This window comes from Atta colombica, unplaced genomic scaffold (genome assembly GCF_001594045.1).
Source record: "Atta colombica isolate Treedump-2 unplaced genomic scaffold, Acol1.0 scaffold155, whole genome shotgun sequence".
In the NCBI taxonomy this organism is placed as follows: Eukaryota; Metazoa; Arthropoda; class Insecta; order Hymenoptera; family Formicidae; genus Atta; species Atta colombica.
In genome coordinates this window covers 2,544,296-2,567,147 of record NW_017259245.1, presented here as the reverse complement: position 1 = coordinate 2,567,147, position 22,852 = coordinate 2,544,296, and the positions used below count along the sequence as shown (strand labels likewise).

The window sequence follows — 22,852 nt, the reverse complement described above, 5'->3', positions numbered from 1 at the left end:
TATATATATATATATATATCAGAAATGAAAAGGGAAGGAAAACATTTCTGAATAATTCAAATAGCTCACACTACTCTCTAAATCTGAATCAGTGGCTAATCACTGATATCAGTGTCAAATATGTTATTGGTAATCAGTGAATTAAAAGTGAGATCCCTAGCTTAGCTGATTTTCATGATCTAACTAATCTTGTTTTAGTGCTTAAATTCAATGAATATGGTATTGGAAGATTGAAATTAACATGCAAATCAGTATTTTAGTTATTAATACTCAAATATTCTTTCTTTTTTAGTTGAACGTCACTGATTATTAGTGCCAAGTATGCCACTGGGTAATTAATGACTATCCACCGATTCAGATTTAGAGAGTACGACAAAAAATTCTCAATATTGCGTTCCTGCATCTTCTAAGAATGCAAAAGTATTTTGTATATATATTATGTATGTATATAAACAAATTTTTCATTATGCTGCGTGATATTTTTTTGTTTCAATTTCTTTGAATAGGAGCGGTTTGATTTTAACTAATTTTAAAAAACAATTCCTTGCGATATGGAAATACAATAGAATAATAGGGAAAATCTTCATCTAATAAATAGAACTTGATTTGGACAGCTCATTGTTAAAAAGATTTAAACTTATATGTATTTTCTTAGGAAATTGTATGCAGAATATGAAAGGAGAAAAGGAAATATGTTAAATAAAAACTTTTTCGTATTTCTTCCTGCGCTATTAATTCCCGTCTAGTCAACAGGAAACAATAGATCTTATGCTCAACCACCGTACTCTCCGGAGACGGAAATTTCTTTCCCACAATCTAATTCGATTCGATTTCCTAGCTGTCAGTTTATACGTTACACGCGCTTGAGATTTATTATTTTATTTAGTTTTCTGTTAAAATAAGTACGATTGTTAAAAATAAAGAAAATGTTACTGTCACATTACATAAAATCTATATTCGTTTTATTTTTTCAATGTACATGTCCAATACCAATTCAGCAGTCGGAAAAACAATATGTTATCGGGAAATTTACATAGCCTATGAAAACATTTTCGAAGTCAGCACGGTTGACCAATGTTCTCCATCCGGACAAATATGTTCTCTTGATGTTTTTCGTCGATAAAATGACAGAGCTTGTAGCAGCCACTGTACCGAACGTAGATCTCGAGAAAGAGTCGGAGAGAGAGAGGGGCGATCAGGCGAGTGGCCGCGAGCAGGTAAAACGAAGCAGCGTGCGGAACAGACCCGTAGAGGGAGACGAACAGATGGCGGAGAAGGGGAGAATGGCTACAAAAGTGGTGCGAGAGAGACATCGGTACCGATCACGAAAAAAAAATACGTTATACCTGAATAAAGGACAGGTGAGAGAGACATGGAGGCAAAGCACATGGCACAATGTTGCTCGAGGACTAAGAGAAAGCTTTGCGAAGGAACGAAGGATTTTGACAACGAAACAAATGTAATGTCGGTCGGCGAGAAATTATTAAGAATGAAATTATATAAAGATAGGTAGATAAACAACAAGTACGAAGAGTGGAATTATAGCGGAGGAATGGATGGAGCGGAAGGAGCGAGAGGGAAGTTAAGTACAGAGAAATGAGTGCATGCGGCAACAAGAAGGAGGAATGATTAGGGAAAAGAGAATAAAAAGAGGAAAGGCCTAGGGTGAGGAATTGCGGGAGCGAGAGCGGATCGGCGAGGCCGAGAGCGGTGCTCGGAGGGGGAGAAGGGGAAGAAGGTGGAAACAGGTGCTAGACGTGAGGGAGAAGGAGCCTTCGCGGGAGCGCGAGGAAGAGAGAGAGAGAGAGAGAGAGAGACGGAGGACAAGAAAAGATAAAACGACCGGCTAACATGTGCCGGGAGGAGGGTAAGGAGAGGGGGGGGGGAGGGAGGACGGGGTAGAACGGACCCACCGTGAGGCATGTTCCCACGATCTCATGAATGAACTCGCGTGGCTACTCGCTCCATGGTGGGGTACTCGCGCCGCGTTCACCTTGCCTCGCCGTCGTCTTTCATCCTTCGCTCGCCGTCTTTCCGTGCGAAGGTGAGAGGGCCGAGAGTTGCATCGGTGAACGGATAGACTCGAATTCTAACATCAGCTACAAGCACGATGTCGCGGGGTTGAAGAACCTTGAATCAATGTGAATCGACAAGAGGGGATCGATGCCGGTCATTTCTCTAAAAAGAGAAATTCGACAAAGCGAAATTAGCGCTCACTAGCTTGCTCGATAAGAATAAATATTAATTTTGTATGTAAATGGACTTTATCTAAATGTTAATCTGCGCGACTTGTTCAAAGATCTCGTCAGTGTCGTTCATCTTCAATCAACGTGACGTTTATTTCCTCGCTAACTCGTTCATGTTTCTACATTACATGCAAGCTAATCTCAAGTTTGTTGCGACAGCCAATCTGAAGCATTGATTTCAAAATGCAAGCTTGTGTCTAATGTAGAATGAGCTTCAGACCCGATTCCACCAATGCAAGATCAACTTTAACTCTTTTTCTTACTGAAAAAAAATATAGTATTGAATACTGCCAACTAAATATTTATTAAATATAAAGATATATTTATTTGATAAAAAAAATGTTAATTTGATTTAACAATCATTTTTTTATTGAACAAATAGTTACTTACTGTAAATAAATGTATAGTTGGCAGTATTGAACTAAATATTTATTAAAATTAACTATATTTTTTTCTCAGTGTAGAAAAAGTAAATTGAACCGAGATTAAAATTAATTTTACGTTAGTGAAACCAGACCAAAGATATAACATATTTATGAAAAGCAAATACTGTTAATGAAATATCTATATTTATACATAAAATAAAGTTATATTCGTCCAGAAAAAATGTAGACAATAACGTCGAAACATAATTATGTCAATCAAATGAACAATATTACAAGCATTAAAACAAAATTTTGCATCTTTAAAGCCGGTGCTCTTCATTTCATAGAAAAGAAAAACTGATTGATCGATTCTCTTAAGCATTATATGTTATGTAAAGGATTGTGCTCCGGCTCTTACATTCGTTCTCTTAATATTAAATTTAAACAAAGTTAAAAATGTGAAATATTTCGAGTTTTCAACAAAATAAAAATATTTTCTATATGACGTACATAAATTTTTATCTTTATTTATTTATTTATTAATTAATTTATAAATTAATTAAGCCAGCCAGTAGTCACGTGGCTTGTGATTATCAATTTAATCACGAAAAGCTCTTAAGTAAAGATTGAACCTATCTAAAAGCCTGTGTATTAAATATATATGACAACGCATTTGCGCGAAGCATTAATTTTATCCGCGTCATTTCGGAATTGGGAACCCATTTCCGTAACCTCGCTGCCGGGCTTCGGCATAAACCGTTACGGGCCAATAATTGCCAGTGCCAGAGATCGGGCTGAGTGCCGCGACCGTCGATCGAGATAAACCGGCTTGTCGAATCACGTGAGAAAACAGGAAAGGCAAGGCATCGTCGGTTATGAGTTCCTGGTCCACCCTCTTTCGCTCTTCTGGCTTCTCGTGAATGAAGCGGAGTCGCGTGGCGCCTCGTGACGTCACAACCTGTTGCTAACCATTGCCCTCTCTGCTCTGCCCCCCTCCCCTCTCTCTCTCTCTCTACCACCTCCCTCCCTCTCTCAGCACGCGAGCGCAAGAACGGATGTTGCTTTTTTCGAATCGAAGAAAATGTCATTTGTATGAAAATGGAAAAAAAAAACGATTGAGAAATAAAGGTTTTGATAAATTTGTAATTTAGTTTAAAATAATTTTGAATACATGTGTATAGCTTCTTTACAGTGTGTCTGGAATTGGCAGGAAGTGGTCACTAATGTTCTTCACTTCCTGTGAAATCTAAAACCTATTTTTGTTAGCAAAGACAAACGGCTTTTCAAAACATAAAAATCTGAGTAGTTTTTTAAGATTATATTTCAAATATAGAAAATTAAAAATGAAACGCTACTCATCGTTCAGTTTGAAATAAACTCTAATTATAAAAGAATATTACAATTAACGTTTATTTAAAAAAAATCCAAATATCATAATCAGAGAAATTTTCGCGGATAAAAATTAAAGAAAAAAAGGAATAATTGGTACGAAATTTCTAAGAAAATTGTTCCAATATGACTTTAAACAGTACATCCTGTAGAGTATCAAACGTTCTCAGGAATCTGCTTTATCCACAGCAGTCAGATCGCATAAACGTATCCGTGGCTCTACCTATGGCTAACATATCGAAGCCGTAGTAAAGACATCCGGTGAGCAAACCAGAAGAGGTAGACACTTGCTTGTTGGAGCACCGACCCGATTTTCTTCTCGCAAAGATGACTGATTTGCACAGTCATTTATAAGTTTATCAAATTTATAGACCCGAGTTATAAATACACTGTAAACATTTATGGATCGTATACATCCACCCCCAAACACATTTTTGTGAATAATAGACATTTAAGAAAAAGCAAAACTAAGACGCGATCTAATTTAAGAATAACAAAAATTAGACCTATACCTGTGCTTGAGACAGATAGAACAAAACAGAAAGCTCATTTTTTTATTTAAATCTCTTCCAACCAGATTTTCTTTTATTAACGCAAAACATCAATGACAATATTTCATTCTTCACGAGCGATGCTATCTTTAATCTCGCTCGATAACCCAGCAAAACAGCTTCGGTATAATTATGAGCCGTGTTTTATATGAAGACAAAGTTCGAGAAATTTATCGACCTTTAACATTAGAAATACTAAGATTCTTACTCACAAAAAGAACAAAGTGAATAAATTAAACTACTATAAAAAGAGAGAAAATAAAATATTTCATTGGAAATATTTCATCAATATAAAGGACACAATTATTGAAAAATCAAAATATTTCAAATTCCTATCTTTTACAGAAGAAATATTAATGTAAAAAATAGAAACGATCAATAATGATTGCTCGGTATCTTTAGCATTAACGCGTGTTAAAAAAATTGCATTTTTTACATTGAAATGATTGTCTTGTTCTCTTATCTTAAAATATAATTCATATAACAATCATATCTCTGTTGGCAATTAATTTTTTTAATGACAAAAAGAAATAATGACATAGTTAAGTTGATAATTTATCAAATCGCTAAATTGAATTGAACTTATTCATTCCGTAGAAATAACAATAAATATAGTGCAATGTTGATTAAATTTTTTCAAATTTTACAATTAAAATATATACAATTAAAGATTGATTTTAGAATTATGCGAACAGACATTACATCTGTACAATACCTTTCTCTTTGTTTATTTGAAAATTCTATTGATGTTTTACATTAATATCGTTTTGCTATCGTATTTTCTTGAAGAAAGACGACAGCAAGATCAATATACATCAGTATCGGTCAGAGAAAAGATAAAACGGACCTACGCAAGTCATTTCAATCGTGAGGTCAACATCGATTTGTGCAAACAACGGGCAACATCGAGTTGTGAGAAGAGAAATAGAAGAGATCTCATTTTGATAGCTATTATTTTTGTCACTTTTTCCCATCTAGACATCGTTTATTGTTTCAATCGATAGTCGATTTGCTTTTACGTAAAAAGTAGAAGAGGAAAAAATAAAGATACAATAAAATTTAGATGTTATAATTATATAAATTTCTGAAAGTCTTTGAAGACTAATTAAATAATTAATAGAAGTGATTATAATATATCTTAAATTATTTATACGATATCTTTTTGTGTAATTGATTTAATAAGGAACACCCAAAATATTATACTAGTTGATGTCATATAACGATAATTAATTAAATAGTAAAAATATTAAAAATTTATATATATATAAATATTGTAGTTCATATAAATAAAAGAAGAATATATGTATAGAAGATAGCAAATCATATATAACATCTTGAATATGAAATAGAATTAATCAAATTATTATAAATTTAGGTGACTATACGCTCGCAGTTTTATTTTGCCAACAAAGTCAAAGCGTAAATGATCGAAAATTATATTCAGGAAAAACATGTGGTTTGCCTCGATTTTTTTTATTTTCGAGATGCGAGAACGACCGACCAACTACTCTCGAGATCGCGTCTTCAAGAGCATAGCTCTGCCAAAGGAAGAAAGCCAGAATCGAGCAGCGCTCGACAGGTCCAGCGAGGCCACTCGCGAGAAGGATTTGTTTCAAACTGCAAATCGCCGTCGCCGACGATCGAGGACGTGAGAACCGTATCTGCGTCTGGTCTCGGGTAGGTAGGTAAGCAAAGCGAAAGAAGAGGGAAGATGAAGGATGTAGCGGGAGGGAGAGGAGCTCGACCGCACGCACAGCTGCGGTTACGCGTTTCGCGCGATGTACACTAGGCGTCATAAATGCCTCTCTTGTATACTGAACATTTCATCGAACTTCACTTCGATATCTAAGAGTGCGATCCACTTCACGTTGCTTTGAAGCATTCTTTGATTGATCTATTCGTAAAATTTTTCCTCCTGCAATTCAACAAAGCATTAAGTACATTTTCCAATTTGCAGCATTAAGTGAATCGCATCTCAAATATCTTCAAATAAAATGATGAAAAAAATGTGACAAAACTATATCATAATGTGAAGTGCATATATTATATATTTTAAAATAATTTAAAATTGAAAAAGATTGAGGATTAATTAAAATTAAATTATTTTATATTATCAAATTATGGAACATAATTTAATGTTTTGTATATTAAATAAATTAAGGAAAAACAGAATAAATGTATCATGCATTTTTTTCTTGGATTTTTGCTATGGATGAGTTTTATTTATAAATATTTAGATATATACCTTTTTTTTTTCGAAAAATGTTAATAAGAAAAATAATAAGTCATTTGTGATGGCATTTATAACACCTAATGTACCGTCTAGCCGGTCTGCAACTTTCCTCTCCTCTCCGTCCTTTCAGAAAGCCCACACCTCCACTCGCTTTGCGTCGCTTCGATACATTCCCATGCAGGTGTAGGGCTTCTCCAGCAATTTCTCTCCTCTGTTTCTTATTCATCTCCCTTTTTCTGACAAACCCGAACGAATTTGGGTTCGCACGAGTTTGCTTTTCAGTATTCTTCCCATTCGTCCCTCCAAATAGGTGTACTGTGTTTATTGAATTTAACAAGCTTGCTAGAACGGTCTCGAAACTGACTGAGTAATTACGAGAAAATAAAAAAATCTAAAATGAACGTATCGTATATATAATATATAACTTCATGATATAAGATCAGGTACGTTTCGATTTTGACTTCAAAATAATGCGTATATAAAATATCTATCAAATATCAGTAAAGTGAAATTCAAATATTTTTTACTTATTTATATTTTGTATTAATAATTCATGTAAATCTTTTGACTGAAAGATTTGTGGTAGTGCTCAATTGATTTATGATTAACATACAGAGGCACGAGACAAAAAGATAGGGACACGCACAGTTACGGGGCGGGACTTTTTAGTGAGTCAGGACACGTAATTCAACGAGCTTCGATCATCCGGTGTCGATTTGGTTGAGGGATAAATAGGAAATACACACCTTGTACTCGTACTCAGAGATTGACAATTCTTATCCGTGTTGTAAAAAATATTCACTGATGTTCAATAAAAACAAAAATTTGTGTAATTATTCTACACGATTAATGATTTAAAAATTATATACATAAAAATGAATACTGAAAATTTTAACGCTATTAAATTTGATAAGACTACCAATAAAATGAACTTTAATATCTCAATAAACTAATAAAAATTAATGTTTTTTAAAATATTAGATACAAGTAAAACTCATTAGTCTAAAAGCAATTTTATCTAAAATAAAAATCTTTTCATTAAATTTATGCAATAGAGAAGATATAAAAAAAAAAGGGAAATGAGATATGCGAGACACATATATAATTAATATATAATTAAAATACGAAGCAATTTAAAAAACGAAAGTTAATTTAAAAAATATATAAAGATACTACTGTGTATGGTATCTTTATATTTTGTTGTCGATTATAACTTAGCAATTCATCTCACACTCCATTAAAATATTAATGGCAAAATAACGATGAGGTGACTAAACTTTCCTCGAAGTTTCTTGGTCTGACACGTCTCACATGGTATTTGCCATACGAATTCATATTTATGAGACAACATTTCTTCACGAGCACGCGAGGGAGCGAGAGCCGAATTTACCACAGTGTTACATTCGCGACGCAGATGCATTACGTTTTATGTGCAACGACACATAAGAAGCGCAAAACAAATCTCTCGCCATCGCGTCAATGTCAGGATAGACAATGGCTATTTGCATAAAACATTCTGAGTACCGACTGCCATCGATGGCAGCGTGTCGTAAACGAAGATCGAATGTTCGATCGTTTGACAATAGTGTTGGAGATTGTTATGAAAAAAGCAAATGGAAAGATTATGATCGTATAAATAATGGAAAATTCAAAGTACAATCGTAATAATTAAGATACTTAAATAAGGTTGTTTTACACTTTTTTCCAATATAATTAATTAATAATTACTAAAATAATTGTCTTTAATAATATTTGTTATAACAATTGATAGAAAGCAATTTTGAAAACTATTATATTTCTATCTATTGTTATCAGTCGCAAGAAAATTGTATAGGAATAAATCTTGAAGGATAAAATTTTATACGAATATCATAAAATAAATCAAGAGATTTATAATATATAAATCGCTTGATTTATTTTAAGCGTTAATCATGAATTATTTACGTCACGCGTTAAATAAGCTAATATTTAAAGTCATTAAGCATTCGCGACATAACATGTGGTCTCGTATTGCATGCCATACAGTAGTCTAAAATTAAGCAAATCAACGCGTGAAAGATACGGATCAAATATTGATTGTTGACCGACAAGTAGTAATGAATTACTACTTTCGAGCGATTTCAACTGTTTAATTATTTACGCGTGCATTACCACGTGGATTCTACGGTAATAAACAGAGTCACATCTGATTCACGCCCACCGAAAGTTAAATGACACACGATAAATCGGCCGGCTAATTATACGCAATTTACGCGCTTGAATTGCGTTATTACATGGTTGTTATTACGGCACAGTTAGTATACTGTTCGATTGATGTCCTACGCTCATAATCTGTGGCATTGCTTACGTTCTAATTGCTAATTGCGTGGGATATGTTTTCAATTTATAGGTAGGTTTCTACATAAATGCTGTAATATTATTAAACAACGTTAAGTATCCGTTTAATAGATTTAAAACAGTGGCAAAGAAATGAATATAAAACAATCTTTAAATTTATAGCGCTTCCTATAGATACATTGAATATCGCAAAAATAATACCAAGGATGAAAAGATGTTTTTAAAACTTTATAAAGATAAATTTACTTAATATACATTTTTAAAGCAGGACAATATAAACTGAAAATTACTTTAACGAGCATTAATTATAAAATAAAATAAAAAGATATTTCATAATATTTTTTATCCAGATAAAAGAGAGAGGAATAATTTAAATACAAATTTTTATAATTTAAATGTTATGTGGCATGACAGAAAATTTTCAGTGTTCCTACCGTTGTTATAAAACTGACACTTGTAAACTAACACTTGTAAACTCTTAAAAAACGAACAGGACAAAAATGAAACAGAAAATTTTTAAGTATTTAAATGGGAATCTTTCTCTCTTATTGCTATATAAATGTTTAGTTACCTCTCCACCTACAGACGTTTTAACTTTATCGATTCGTAATACTGATAAGTGCATAAACAATTATCAATAAACGTTGTGGATATATTATATGTTGCAACTGTTTAGAGAGCATAGTTTATTATCCATCGGCTTCTCGAATAGTAACATCTAAATATTTATAAGAATGATTCACGGATCGCGCAAGTTTAGAAAAAGGCACAGATCACTGAAAAATGCTCCTCGAAGTTGGATAAGATCAGATAAATGGGTGGGGGCGATGCGTCCGACGCGTATGCGTAGCCTCATACACGCGTCCGAAAGAGAATGGAAGGCGGGGGCGTTTAGTGGGGGGGCTTTAATGAGGATGCTGCTGATTATCCAATTCGTAAATTCTCGCTACATTTTGATCGCGCACGACGAGCCGCGAGTAACAAGGATGACTCGCACTGCCACTCAACACTATACATTCGTCCTAGAAAATTCCGATTTTCAGCGTGACGAAACTCACTTTCCTGCTCCATTATAAGTTAATTACTCGCCAGTTACTCGGATACGGTAAAACGACGAAGAAACAAAATAAAAAGAGAAAATTTTGTGTACAATACTAACTTTTTAATGAGAAATATTGCCGTTTAGCTTCTTAAATTTATCTTTATATATTATTTATGCGAATCCAATATAAATTTATATACCTATATATAATGCATGTAATGAAAAACAAATCATGTTATTGAAATTTCGAAATTTTCGAAAAGAAAAATGTTTTGTTTCAAATTAATGCGATAATACTTAAACTGACAAAATAATATTGTTTAGAATAATTTTCGCATATCAGAATTACAGTAAATTCCGATTGTTTTGTTTGATATTACTCAAGAGGCGCGATACAACATTCGTGCGATCTAATTGAACAAATCATATACGTGTGAGTGCAATTCACGTAGCAAGTACTCGAATTATGCAAGCGTCATCGAATATAAATGTACCTCTAACTATCTGGTCCGACATTAACACAACGCTACATATATCGAAATCGCAGTTGATCGTATTTCACGAGATGACGAAAGAGCTGATTTCACTGTTCTCCTCATTATCAGTTTGTCCCTTTTATTCCAAGAAATGCATCGATATTTTTATACAAAATGAAGAAATATCAGAAACCTTTCACAATATTTCCGAAATAGAAATATAAATGGCCGGTTCCCCTAATTAAAGAGTAAGGAATATCTGTACATGCACCATGTACTTTTAGATGACAAATAGCTTTTAAACTTGACAAAATCATTCACACGTCCGCGAACAGTAAGTCGCTTAATGAGAATATTAAGCTGGACGATTATTAACGCTGTCTGGACACTCTCGTAAATTTTTCTCACGCCATTCGTATGCGCTATATTAACAAGACGATAAAATATTCACCAACAACTACAATCGTATTGTGTGAATAATTGTAAATGAAATTTGAAAAAATATTTTCTTCTTTCAAAAATTTTCAAACAAATTGCAAAATATAATATTGATTCACAAAAAGTACAGCTTTGATAATTTCATATTGACATATATATTGACAATGCAAGTCATATTTCTTTGTCTCAAAGTGTCCATCCAAAAATTTTTTCAAAATATATTATTTGCTTGTTAATCATAGAAATTATTACAAATGTAATATAATCGTAACATAAATTTAATTTATATTATATCTGAATAGTCAATCTCTGTCAAAGATAATGTCAATTATTAATCCTAAATATATTTATAATCTAAAATCTAAATTTTCCAAATTGCGTGTCAAATAAATATGCACGCAAGAGAAAATATATACAGCTGTATTTGTCCAATTTAATTCAATTTTCTAGTTTTTAGATATTTCATAGTTTAATTAACCGATGATTTTTATTAACTCACGTGATAACGAAGCATAAAGAAAAAAAATATATATATATATATATTTATATAAAATTAAACATTTGCAGTATTTTTAGACGCTTGGTGTCTAAATCTCTTAAAAGCAATGTTTCTCGAGCGATTAAGAAGATAAGCATGGGGATTGGAAAGACTCACCTAAAGAGCTTTCCGGATCAGAGAGGTCCGACAAGGAAGGCACCTTCTGCATCGAGGTAACTCTGCCAGGGAGAGCCGGCACCAAACCTTCTTCTTCGGCGTCGGAGGTCATCTCTTGCTTCAACAACTTCGCCATCACCGTCAACATACCGCTACCGTCGGTGATGCCATTGGCTCCCAGGAAGCTGCCCATGCTTCGAACGTCGCGCTAATAAAATATATATCGTTAACTCGCGCTGACACGCCCGCCTTTATCTATGTAAAAAATTTCGTTGTGACATATGTGCGTATTTTTTACAATAAAGTGCAGTAACATGTTTTTGTCGAATGTTTAAATTTAGCATATTCATTTAAAATTGTTCAAAGTAAGCAAGTTTCGATGTAAAAGGAACAAAGTTCATGCAAACTTTGGAAAAGAGGAAATCTGTATGTTTGAAAAGTAAGAAAAGCAAATTAGAGAGATAACCAGTTAGTCACTAAAGGAGGAAGCAACGTGCATGCGTTATTCGTTGAGGAAGAAAGGGATAAAGAGGGGACACTCAGCTTGGAGCGGAAAAAGAATGGAGAGAGTGCTCGTGCTGGCGATAGTCACGACTCGCTTGACCTTCGTATGAAAGACTCTAAGTTGAATGAAATGTCGCGATGGAATGACGTAACAGCGTGTAATGCGCGTGATCTAGTACTACGAGGAATCAATGAACGTAATTCGTACGGAAGAAATTAAACTTGAATATATTTTTTACCGATCAATTTAAAAAATTATTTTGATGAAGAAAAAAATAATATCATTGGATCCTTGATTGGACTATATTATTCGAAATTATCAACTATTATAGATATTAAGTCGCGCGATTTTTAAAATTTTTCCCAAATTAGTATAATAGTAGTGTTTAGTTATAATTAATAATATTTGTTAAAAATTTAATAAAAAATGAGCGATAATAAGAAATAAATAAAAAAACTCGCTCGCTTTCTTTCTTTTTCTTCATAATTTTTAAATATCTATATATTATAATATATAATTTTTTCTTTAAATCTATATGTAATTATTATCAATAATATACATTAATTAATATATAACTTATAATTATTTTTTATAAGTGTAATATTATTTTATGTGTGCACGAACATAATAATTCATCTTTTTCTTATTGCACTACCATTTAGATGGATAATACAAATGATAAGCAAAAACGATCCTAATAATATATGATTAAATTCAAACTTGTACATTGATCATTCTGTATTATAATTATTTGTTAAATTATCAGTGATAATAAGTTCACAACACGCGTATATATATATATATATATATATATGTAGACAAATAGAAAGCGGTTAAAGATCCTGAGTCTTGTCACGTTCTATTCCGCTATCTTTCTTCATCGTTCTTCTCTCTTTCTATGTTTACGTATCTATTCACTTATCTCTTCCTCTTTCGTCTTCGGTATTTGATGCTAAATGGAGATCTATTCATCGCAAGTCAATAGTACGTGACCGAGTCAACCATTAATAGACAAGTCATCTATGACGATGGTATCTCTCAGATGCGACCGAGCGAGTGAATTGTTGAGATCATTATCTTACGACAAAATGAACGAATGGTATAATGTGTACAATTGGCAATCGTGGTTTCTTCACTAACATTGACCGCGGCCTTCCTTATAAATCTTTACACAAATTTTTATCTCGCCAAGATTAAGGCCAATACCAGGAATGATAATATTGATTATCGTGAACTTAACAGATTATACAAACGTATCTCGTATTGAATTATAAATTTTTCAATCTGTCTGTAATCATGTTTTTGATTCTCCATCTACAGTTGGATCTTTTTTGTTCAACCCAAATTTTTGTTCTGTTTTAAATTTTCAAAAAAATGTGGAAAAAAATTCAAAATTCATTACTTTTCACAACATCTCTCTTACATTACCAAATATTTTGGATGCGAGATATTTTAGGAAAAAGAACTGAACTCCCCCTTCTTGCAAAATTCAACTCAACAAATTGCAAATAAAAGTTAAGAGAAATTTGCTTATTCCGTATTAAGTATAATAAAGTCTTTACTAAAAATCGCAGTATAAAATTTATGGTATTACGAGATGAGAAATATCGGCGGAGAAGTACTCGATAATATTTACGAGAGAAATCGCGGTTCGTTATCATGGAATTTCAAGAGCCGGCACGCACGATCGTTTTTCGCCATGGCAAAAATAGAGTTTCAGAAGTATTCTCGATAATAGTCCTTTCAGACATGTAAATCTATTCGGGCCACGCAGCGAGGAGGAAGAACAAATCAGCAAGAGCAGCGCGCTTCGAGAATATCGCGAGATAAGTTACGTTCATCGAACACGATTGGGAAACTGCATTCATTCAGAAATTGCATTATCAATTTGCGATTACTTGGTTTTTTCTTTATAAACGCGTGAACTTTGCATAATTTTATATAATCCATCCGTTGAAGACTTTTAATTTATATCAGACGTAGTATAACCCAACGGATGTAAACTGTTTGCGAATAATACATGATAAGCTTGATACAAATCTATAAATTTTACTTGCATAACAAAGCGAGTTAAAAGACAGATATTGATCAATAGAACGTGAAGTATCCGAGGTCGTGAGAATATATCTCGATATTTTTATCGAGATTTAAACTGTGGTCCGTACCTTTCAAAACACTATGATGTTTTAAAGCAAAATCTGCAAATATTTATCATTCTGCGGTAAAAGAATATTAGAAATAAGAAAACCGAAAATGTAGAATAAATAAAAATAAAATTATAATAATACTTTTAAAAATCAAAATAATTTTTTATTTCAATAAGCAATATTTGGTAATTTTTTGTCTTTTAAAGTTATCGATAAAAGACGATAGCACAGGGCGATAATATTATAAATACAAGGCATGAATGACGATGTTTAGGTTCGTATCCGACAAACATTTCTTTCACATACGTTTTCGTTTATGGCGAAGGTTTCTCTGTATCCGATATTCCAGGTAAGCGGACCACACACCGTAACGTTTTAGTAGCAAATTCTATCGATGAATGGAGCATCATCTTGGCACAAACGTTATCCACATCGTGCACGCGCGACATTTCGAGTCGAATGATAAGATAAATTTTACATTGACATCAAACGTGAAGTGTAAGTTGTTTGTCGCCGATTTTGCTTTTAATAAATCAGTCAAATATCCGATAAAATAAATAGAAATAAGAAATATAGAGAAAGACATGAGTTAATGGAGCAGATAAATAAATAAATTTGATAATAAAATAAATGAAATTTAATAACGAAATAAAAAAAAATGTAATATAGAAAATTTGGATCCTCTTTATTTTTTATTCTCCTTAATTTTTCCTATAAATGATTTATTTTCTTGGCACAAGTATCTTTTTTGTTCGTTTAAAATCATATTAAAGAGAAGGGTAATCATTTCGATTGCTACATAAATTTAATACCGATTTGATATATGTCACGGCTGGAATGCTAATATTGCTCGTCACTGACTGTAATTTATGCTAATATCTATGTCATGTATGCGTGCAATTACATCCATATTGCAAACATGCATTTAACCAAAGAGTACGAACAATGTAATTCAAGTTAATACATTTCACATATCGCGGCAATGGTATCGCACGTTCGTTACGTAATATTTACGAAAGCAATGACGACAATGTAGCGACAAGTTTCTATGCGATGTTTTATCTTAGATCGCGTCGCACCGATAAATAATTGACTAACGAAGTCGTTAACAAAGCGTTAACAAAGCCGTTCGTTAATGAACCCCGCGCATGAGCAAGTGCCTTTAATGGCGACCGTATAGAAATTAAATCTACAATGTTAAGAATGCAAGTGAGTCAACGTGCAAAGTGCATAGCCGATCAGATAACTAACTACCTGAACAGAAAAAAAAGATAAAAGGGCCTCACGCGACGTTGGTCCCTTGTAACTTCTTTCTTAAAGCTTTGTGTCCACGATGCTAGAAATCAGTCCAAGAATTCGGACAGAGAAAGAATGAACAAATCTCATTTGAACAATTTGAGCAAATTAAACAAATCACACAATTAAACAAATCACATGACCATTGCGACCAATTTTTTTTTCATCTTTGAATGAATAAAAAATCTCAAGATCTTGACTGATTTCTAGCATCGTGGACACAAAGGTTTAAGGCGGAAACATAAAAATTTTTATATTGAAAATGGAAAAATTTTTCACATTTTCACATTCTAAAGAAAAATTATGCATGATTACTATTCAGACAAGAGATTTACGCCCGATACGTGGTGAGATAGATATTCTTATTATTTCAGCATATATTGCATGTAAAAATAAGATAAAATTAAATTGATGGGCGTGTCATATTAAAAAAAAAATGACAACGCAGCTAAGGTTTTCTCGATTAATCGCTAACTTCAATCAGGAATTTCAACAATTAGCATCGTGCTTTTATCATGACGTGATTGTATAATTATTATTAAACTCTTAAGTCATTAAAATCCAATATTACATCATTAGTTCATGGAATTATAAAATTTTTATAAATATTAGTTAGATTTAATTGATATTTGAGTAATTCTCTGTTTTTAAATAGAAATTTAGAGGTTTTTAAATAGAAAATTATTAAAAAGTAGAGTTTTGCGTAAATCTTAATTTAACTAATATTTACGGAACAATTCTCTATACTCTACAGAATCATTCTATTTTATACTAAAAATTATATATATAATAATGTAAGACAGAAAAAAAATTACACGTAATATAATACATTAAATCTATTATGGTAGATACAAATATTATCACTTCGCGAAAGAATCATATAAACTGTATGATAAAATTATATTTAAAAAAAACAGAAAACAATAATACTTGCTTATGAAAACTAAATTTATTCTTGCGTTGGATTTGTTGGCCTGGATATCTTATCGATTACGCTGATTAATTAATCGGTCAGACGTTGCTACGATTATATCCACCTCGAATGCAAGCGAAATTAAATTAAAGAACAGCTCATTCACGACTTACATTAATAGCTTATCGGAAAAATCAATGCCACAGCGTTTCTCTTGTTTGTAGTATCGACTTTGAGTTAATATTTAAAAAATAATAATTGCATTGTTTATGTAAAACCGTGATTACATTGCTTATGAAACCCAAATATTTTCGTTCCAAACTTGTGATTTATGTATGTATAAAATTTCCATCGATAATCAAATTATATTGTATTTAAATAATGGAGCCGCATCAGGTTGTGATGGTCGTGTCTATCACATATGATATTATATTTCACAGCATTCATGCCAATAATCAATAATTCAATATTTGGCAATATAAACTAATGGAAAATAAACTCTACATAAATCTCAAACAGAGAACATGTTTCGCAATTAAATTATAAATTCGAATAGTTAATATGTAAAACAAATACGTCTATAAACAGATATGATTGTATAAGGTTCAGACTTTATAATGAGAATAATAATAGTAGAAATATATCGTGCATGCAACGAAGGAAACGGATGAACCGCGCCCACACTTAATTCAAGATCGATGGCTTCTAAATTTTCAGTCATTAAATTAGCTAGACAACCTATCATTAAAACAATCATAATCATAGTCTACTTTAAGCGTTAAAAAATTGTGTAACAAGAAAAATTAAAATCTAATTAAATGAAAAGAAAAAAAATAACAACAATAACAAATACGTGAATGGAATTAACATTAATAATCAATTACAATGTTTAACATGTTAAATTGTCTTTCGTGTTGTCTATTCAGTGATGAATATACGGAGAAAATTCAGATTCGAAGGCGAAAGCGTATAATGACGCAGCATAATTGAGGTTTAGGGTACAATGAGCGAAAAAGTCGCTGGCGTTACAGTAAAAAATTTCATGATCGAAACAGCGAGGAACAAAAAGGATGAGAGTAGTGTTAAGTGTGTTATGAAGAGCTGCGTCGCAGCATTTTACAAATAATCCGTTAAACAGAACTAAAATTACATTGTCCCTTTATATCTTCTTGCCGCTACGCATACAGAAAGCAAAGAACGGACAGAAGGCCAAGAATGGAAGACGTGGGACGCAAATGCACTAGCTGCGAGGCGCACGAGCCACGTGGGTAGCATGTAACAAAAATATTATAACGAACGATGAAAGGCAATGTAATAATAGCGTTCGATGTTTAATAGACGGGAAAAAGTAAAAATACACGAGACGTCGTATATAAAATATAGGTAAACTAGATCAGTCATGTCTCCCATCCTTCTCTGTGTCGAATAAAAGTGAAATATAAGTGTAAAATATGCAGCAAGAAAGATCTACAGTAACGCGACTGAAACTACGTTATGGCTTTACTGCTTTTGCTGTCACGTGGAAAGTAAAGGAAAAAAAAGCCGAAGAACGAGAATGGTGTGTAGGATGATGAAGTTGCCGCATCGTCGTTGTGCAGCGAGCAAATGTATGACGTAGGCAAGACGAGCAACGGTGCATGCGACTAGAACGACCAGAGGAGCATGCAGAAGGTCTGGCTGATGCGGGAAGGGATGCTATTTCTGGCGGCTTCGGTTTCCCTTTCTCCTCCCCTATGCGTCGCATTTCCTCCCGCGCACGACGCCTCTCCACGTCTTGTTTCTCTCAACTGGTACACTGGATTTCTCCATTTCTATATACGATCAAAGTCGTATCAACGATTCAAGTCGTGTGATCCATTTGATATTCGGAATCATATCGCTCTTGTCATTCTACTCTTTTTTTTATCTCTAGCAGTCGCATTAAAATTAATTATTCACATTAATTTTATTTTATTTACAAACGGTTTGACAAATACTGATTAAAGTTAAATATTATTTAACTTTTACTGATTCAATATAATTTCTAAAAAAAGAGACAAAAGATAAATAACTTAAATAATAAACTTCAACTAATATTTATTGTAATATATGCGGCACAAAAGCTAATTTTTATATAAAATCATAAAAAATCCTCAATAATAAAAAATTAAGAAGTTTATATAATAAAGAATTTTTTTATTTTTCATCTTGATTATGCAAATATCAAGTTATTCAATACTGATTTTTTTCAACATTGAAAATTTAACGAGTATTTATTATCAATGTATTCATGTCAAGAATCAACGTATCTAACTAACCCAAAATTGATTAACGTAAAAAAATTCATGATAAAAGAATCTATATAATTATATAAAGTTGTAAGAAAACTTAATCTGAAAGAGTCAAATAGTTCAGTAAACTTTTACAGAGATTCATAGACATAATAGGCCTACGAGGACGTTTTTAGATCACCGCGAGCTTCTTGAGAAGTTAATCGGTCGAAGAAACCAAGACTCGGGTCTCGACTGTTGTTCGATGCTGCTTCGCAGCGTACGAATCAGCGGCAACCAGACGCGTTTGGCTTCGCTGAGCGACGGACAGAGAGCCGGGGAGAAAAGAAGAGGAGGTACAGAGAAGAGAGAGAGAGAAAGAGAGAGAGAGAGAGAGAGAGAGAGAGAGAGAGAGAGAGAGAAAGAGATGACGGAGGTAGAGGGCAGAGGCGAGACGGACGAGGGTCAATCGGTGACAGAGAGATGAAGGCTGAAGGCGCGTGGGGGGATAGCGGGGAGAAGAACGAAAGGAGGGGAACCGAGTGCCGGTTCTACGTTCATTCATAAAACGAAGGCGGAGAGCGACAAGGAACGAATTGTTAGTGGCACTCGCACAATCACCAGCTCGGCCAACGCGCTCTCCGCTTGCCAACGCCGTTGAGAGCGAGGAATATCCATGAAGCGTCTCACGGGGTTGCCATTGCTTGGACAGTTATTCGACAGTTTTAATTTATGGCTTATATAATTGATAAAAGATTTATATAGATAATCTCGTAAGCTCTTGAGAATCATCGATTTAAAACGAGCATATAAGACATGTCTGTTGGCATGCTAATTACTTTAACGTAATATAATAAGTAATAATTTTGAATAATTTTGAATATAACTTTGTACATCTTGAATATACAATTTCGTTATAATTGTAATTAATTTTAGTACGAGACTCGGATAATTACATAAGTATTATAAATTTTATTATTATTGATTTATATTTCAGAAATATATGAAGATGAAATACTTTGTTCGTTTATCTAAATTTTCGAGTGCCAATCACGGAAAAGTGATTAAAATAACAAATATGAAACAAAATTGATACATTTTTTTTTACTTATTCTATTGTGTATCATTATTGTGTATATAGAAATGCTAATTTACCTTTATAGATCTATGGTCGATGGGATAGCCGCTCTTTCTGGTTCCAGGACTTTCTTCGTAGAAGTCCTGTTCCTCTTCATAGTCGTACAGAGATTCCATGTCCATCTTGACTGTAAAAGAAATTACTTATTAATTACAAGGTATCAAAGCAAACTAATCACTGATATATAAATATATAATATTATCCAAATTATACCGTGTGAATGTATGCAAGAAAATATGGATTAAATTTTCGGGCTTGCGGCTTTGCCTGGATCACATGACACGACGTCCCAATTATAATTTTATACCGACTTCGCCTGCTTGGCACGATATTCTGGTTCGCGAGATACATTTATTTATCAACCATTAAATAGTTCACTTTTAGATACGCGATCGATATCATCCGGTAAAGAACGAACCGTGGTAATATGAATGAAGCGAATATTTTAATAAGTAATTATATCTCATCATCCTTATTTATTCTGCTAATGCAGTAAATATAAAATATTCTAGGAGTTTCGATTTTAACTTAAATAATTGATTCTTAAACAATCTATAAATCAATTTTTTTTTATTTTCAGAAAATATTATTTAATATTATATGGTTTAAGTTTTTCGTTACTCAAGTAATAATTTAGCAATTAGAATTAATTCAAATGGATTTTTTAAATATAGACGGCAACAACAATTATATTTCTATTTTTGTTTAAACAATATGTAAATTTAATTTAGTTCAAAATTTTTTGAATTTTTTGAAATTTTCTTTAGACTTTTTATTTAAAGGAGAATTTGTTTAAAGGTAAAAGTTTAATGAAGAAGTTAAACTTATGTATTAATTGGAAGGAAACTATTGTTTCGTATGGAGCGATGTAAAGTGTAAGAGGTATTCGAATCCGCGACGAAGATCAGGTTACTCCGGCTGGAACCCCAGCCGCCAGATGGTAGACGGAAAACTGTTGAGCTACCTCGACTCTCACGACCCTTTACACGCAGCTAAAATATGTCTACAAGAAGTTTCAAAAATGTACGAACGGTAAAACATGGAGCTTCTTTAAGGCATGGGAAAAAGCATGGATTTTCGAAAATCATTTCTATCTAGGTTTTCAATTTATCATTCATGCAAAAAATGATACTGTTTCGTAAATACACTTTAAAAACATCGTTCAATATAATCGCATTATTTATAATATTATACGCACTCTTTATAATATTACACGCTATCATTATTCATAAACTTCATTTCGTTGTACAATAACAACTATTTATGTGACTTACCTCCTAATGCAACAAATACAATTCTTGAAAAAGATATTAATTTCAAGATTATAGATGCCCTTTGTAATTAAAGCTATTATATTAAACGTGATTAATAATAAACATAACAATAAATGTGAGACTCTTAATAGCTCAGTGATATAAATTCAACTAAATGAAATAATTGCTTAACATCAGATTGATAGAACTTATCTCGTGAATTTATCTGCACCCCTGCCGGGAAGTTCGATGGCGATAAAGAAAGCTAATTAAAGCGGATTAGCTCATTTGCTTTCGTAATTATCTTCATCCATAATTATCGCACGACAGTGATTGATATTTTGAAGATAATGTTCTTTGATAAAATCTTACTTAGCAGAAATTATTACATAGCAAGTTTTCTTAAACATAGTTTAAAGAAAAATAATAAATCATCACATCTTTTATCTAACAATGTGAATAGCAAATGTTATCACGAGAAAGTTAAGATTAGTTTCAAAATTCTCCATCTATGCGTAATATGTTTGATATGAAAGCATGTTTGAAGCTTATAGTGATGCATTTCGATATGAGAATTTCGGAATGTCATCAGAATTTCTTCTTATTTTTAAAATAAGTTATTAAAGTAATATTTCCGAGATTATATATCATTTGTTTTTCTTCTCTCATCTCGTCTTGACATTTTTATCTATAACAGTTATAATTATATAGTGTCTCACAACTACCGTATTTCCTCTTAAGACATATTCTTGAGATAATTTTGAGACGACGAAAATCCTAATACGAAAATGTCAAGACTACATAATTTTTTTAAATTATAAATTAACTTTAAATGCTTGTAAGTAAATTTTATTTTTATTTTCTCTATTATTATTTTTGGATTCTTTTGAACATTCGAAAATCTTGACATGAAAATATCGTAGTTTTCGAATTACACATTATCTTTAACCAATTATAATTCAAAAACTATTGTAGCTTCGACATTTTTGTATTAATTTCTCGTTTCAAAATTATCTCAAGAATACGTTCTTAAGAGAAAATGCGGTAGTTGTGAGACACCCTGTATGTGCTGCTTGATTATATAAAATATAAATATTTGAAATAAATGAAACGAGATAGACAATATTCTCGAATGTCTCGAGATAAAATTCGGGAATCTTGAGAAGCGAGAATATCGGCCCATCAAGACGAGAAAAATTGTATCAATTATTTGTTTTTATCAAACCTAAATCTCGATATCGATATTTACTCGTCTCATCTCGCTCGAATGCATTACTTTAGCTTACTGACTTCTTTATTTGTTGAGTATATTCCATTATCATTCAGATATTTATCTGCAGCATAGCGAAAGATATCGTGTATATTCTCAGAAATTATTTATTGTGAGTAGTAGTAAAGACAAAGAAGAAAAAAACGATATTATCACTGAATGATCTTCGCTATTTCTAAAAGTTCCAAAAAGGATCATGTAAATACGCGAAGTAATTGATAATATCATCATATTAATAAAATGAAATGTTACGTAATGTTAATTAGTGAGGTTAATTATTACTGCAATAATGCACAATAAAGTTAAAAATAAAAAATACTCTTATTTCATATATGTACCAATATATTTT

General features: G+C 32.4%; 1 protein-coding gene across 3 annotated transcripts in view; it reads right to left on the bottom strand.

The window, feature by feature from the left end:
* Nucleotides 1-22,852, bottom strand: part of LOC108685730 (ETS-like protein pointed) — a 116,283-nt gene that overhangs the window by 88,757 nt on the left and 4,674 nt on the right. For 2 of the 3 annotated variants that reach the window (XM_018190681.1, XM_018190684.1), the window contains exons 2-3: nt 19,998-20,107; nt 11,733-11,940 (exon numbers count right to left, since the gene is read on the bottom strand). In XM_018190681.1, coding sequence (XP_018046170.1) covers nt 11,733-11,940; nt 19,998-20,102 — 313 coding nt within the window. In that variant the 5' untranslated portion in view covers nt 20,103-20,107. Of the gene's footprint in view, nt 1-11,732; nt 11,941-17,743; nt 17,810-19,997; nt 20,108-22,852 lie in introns of those variants that run through there. The other variant, XM_018190682.1, reaches the window with a different exon arrangement.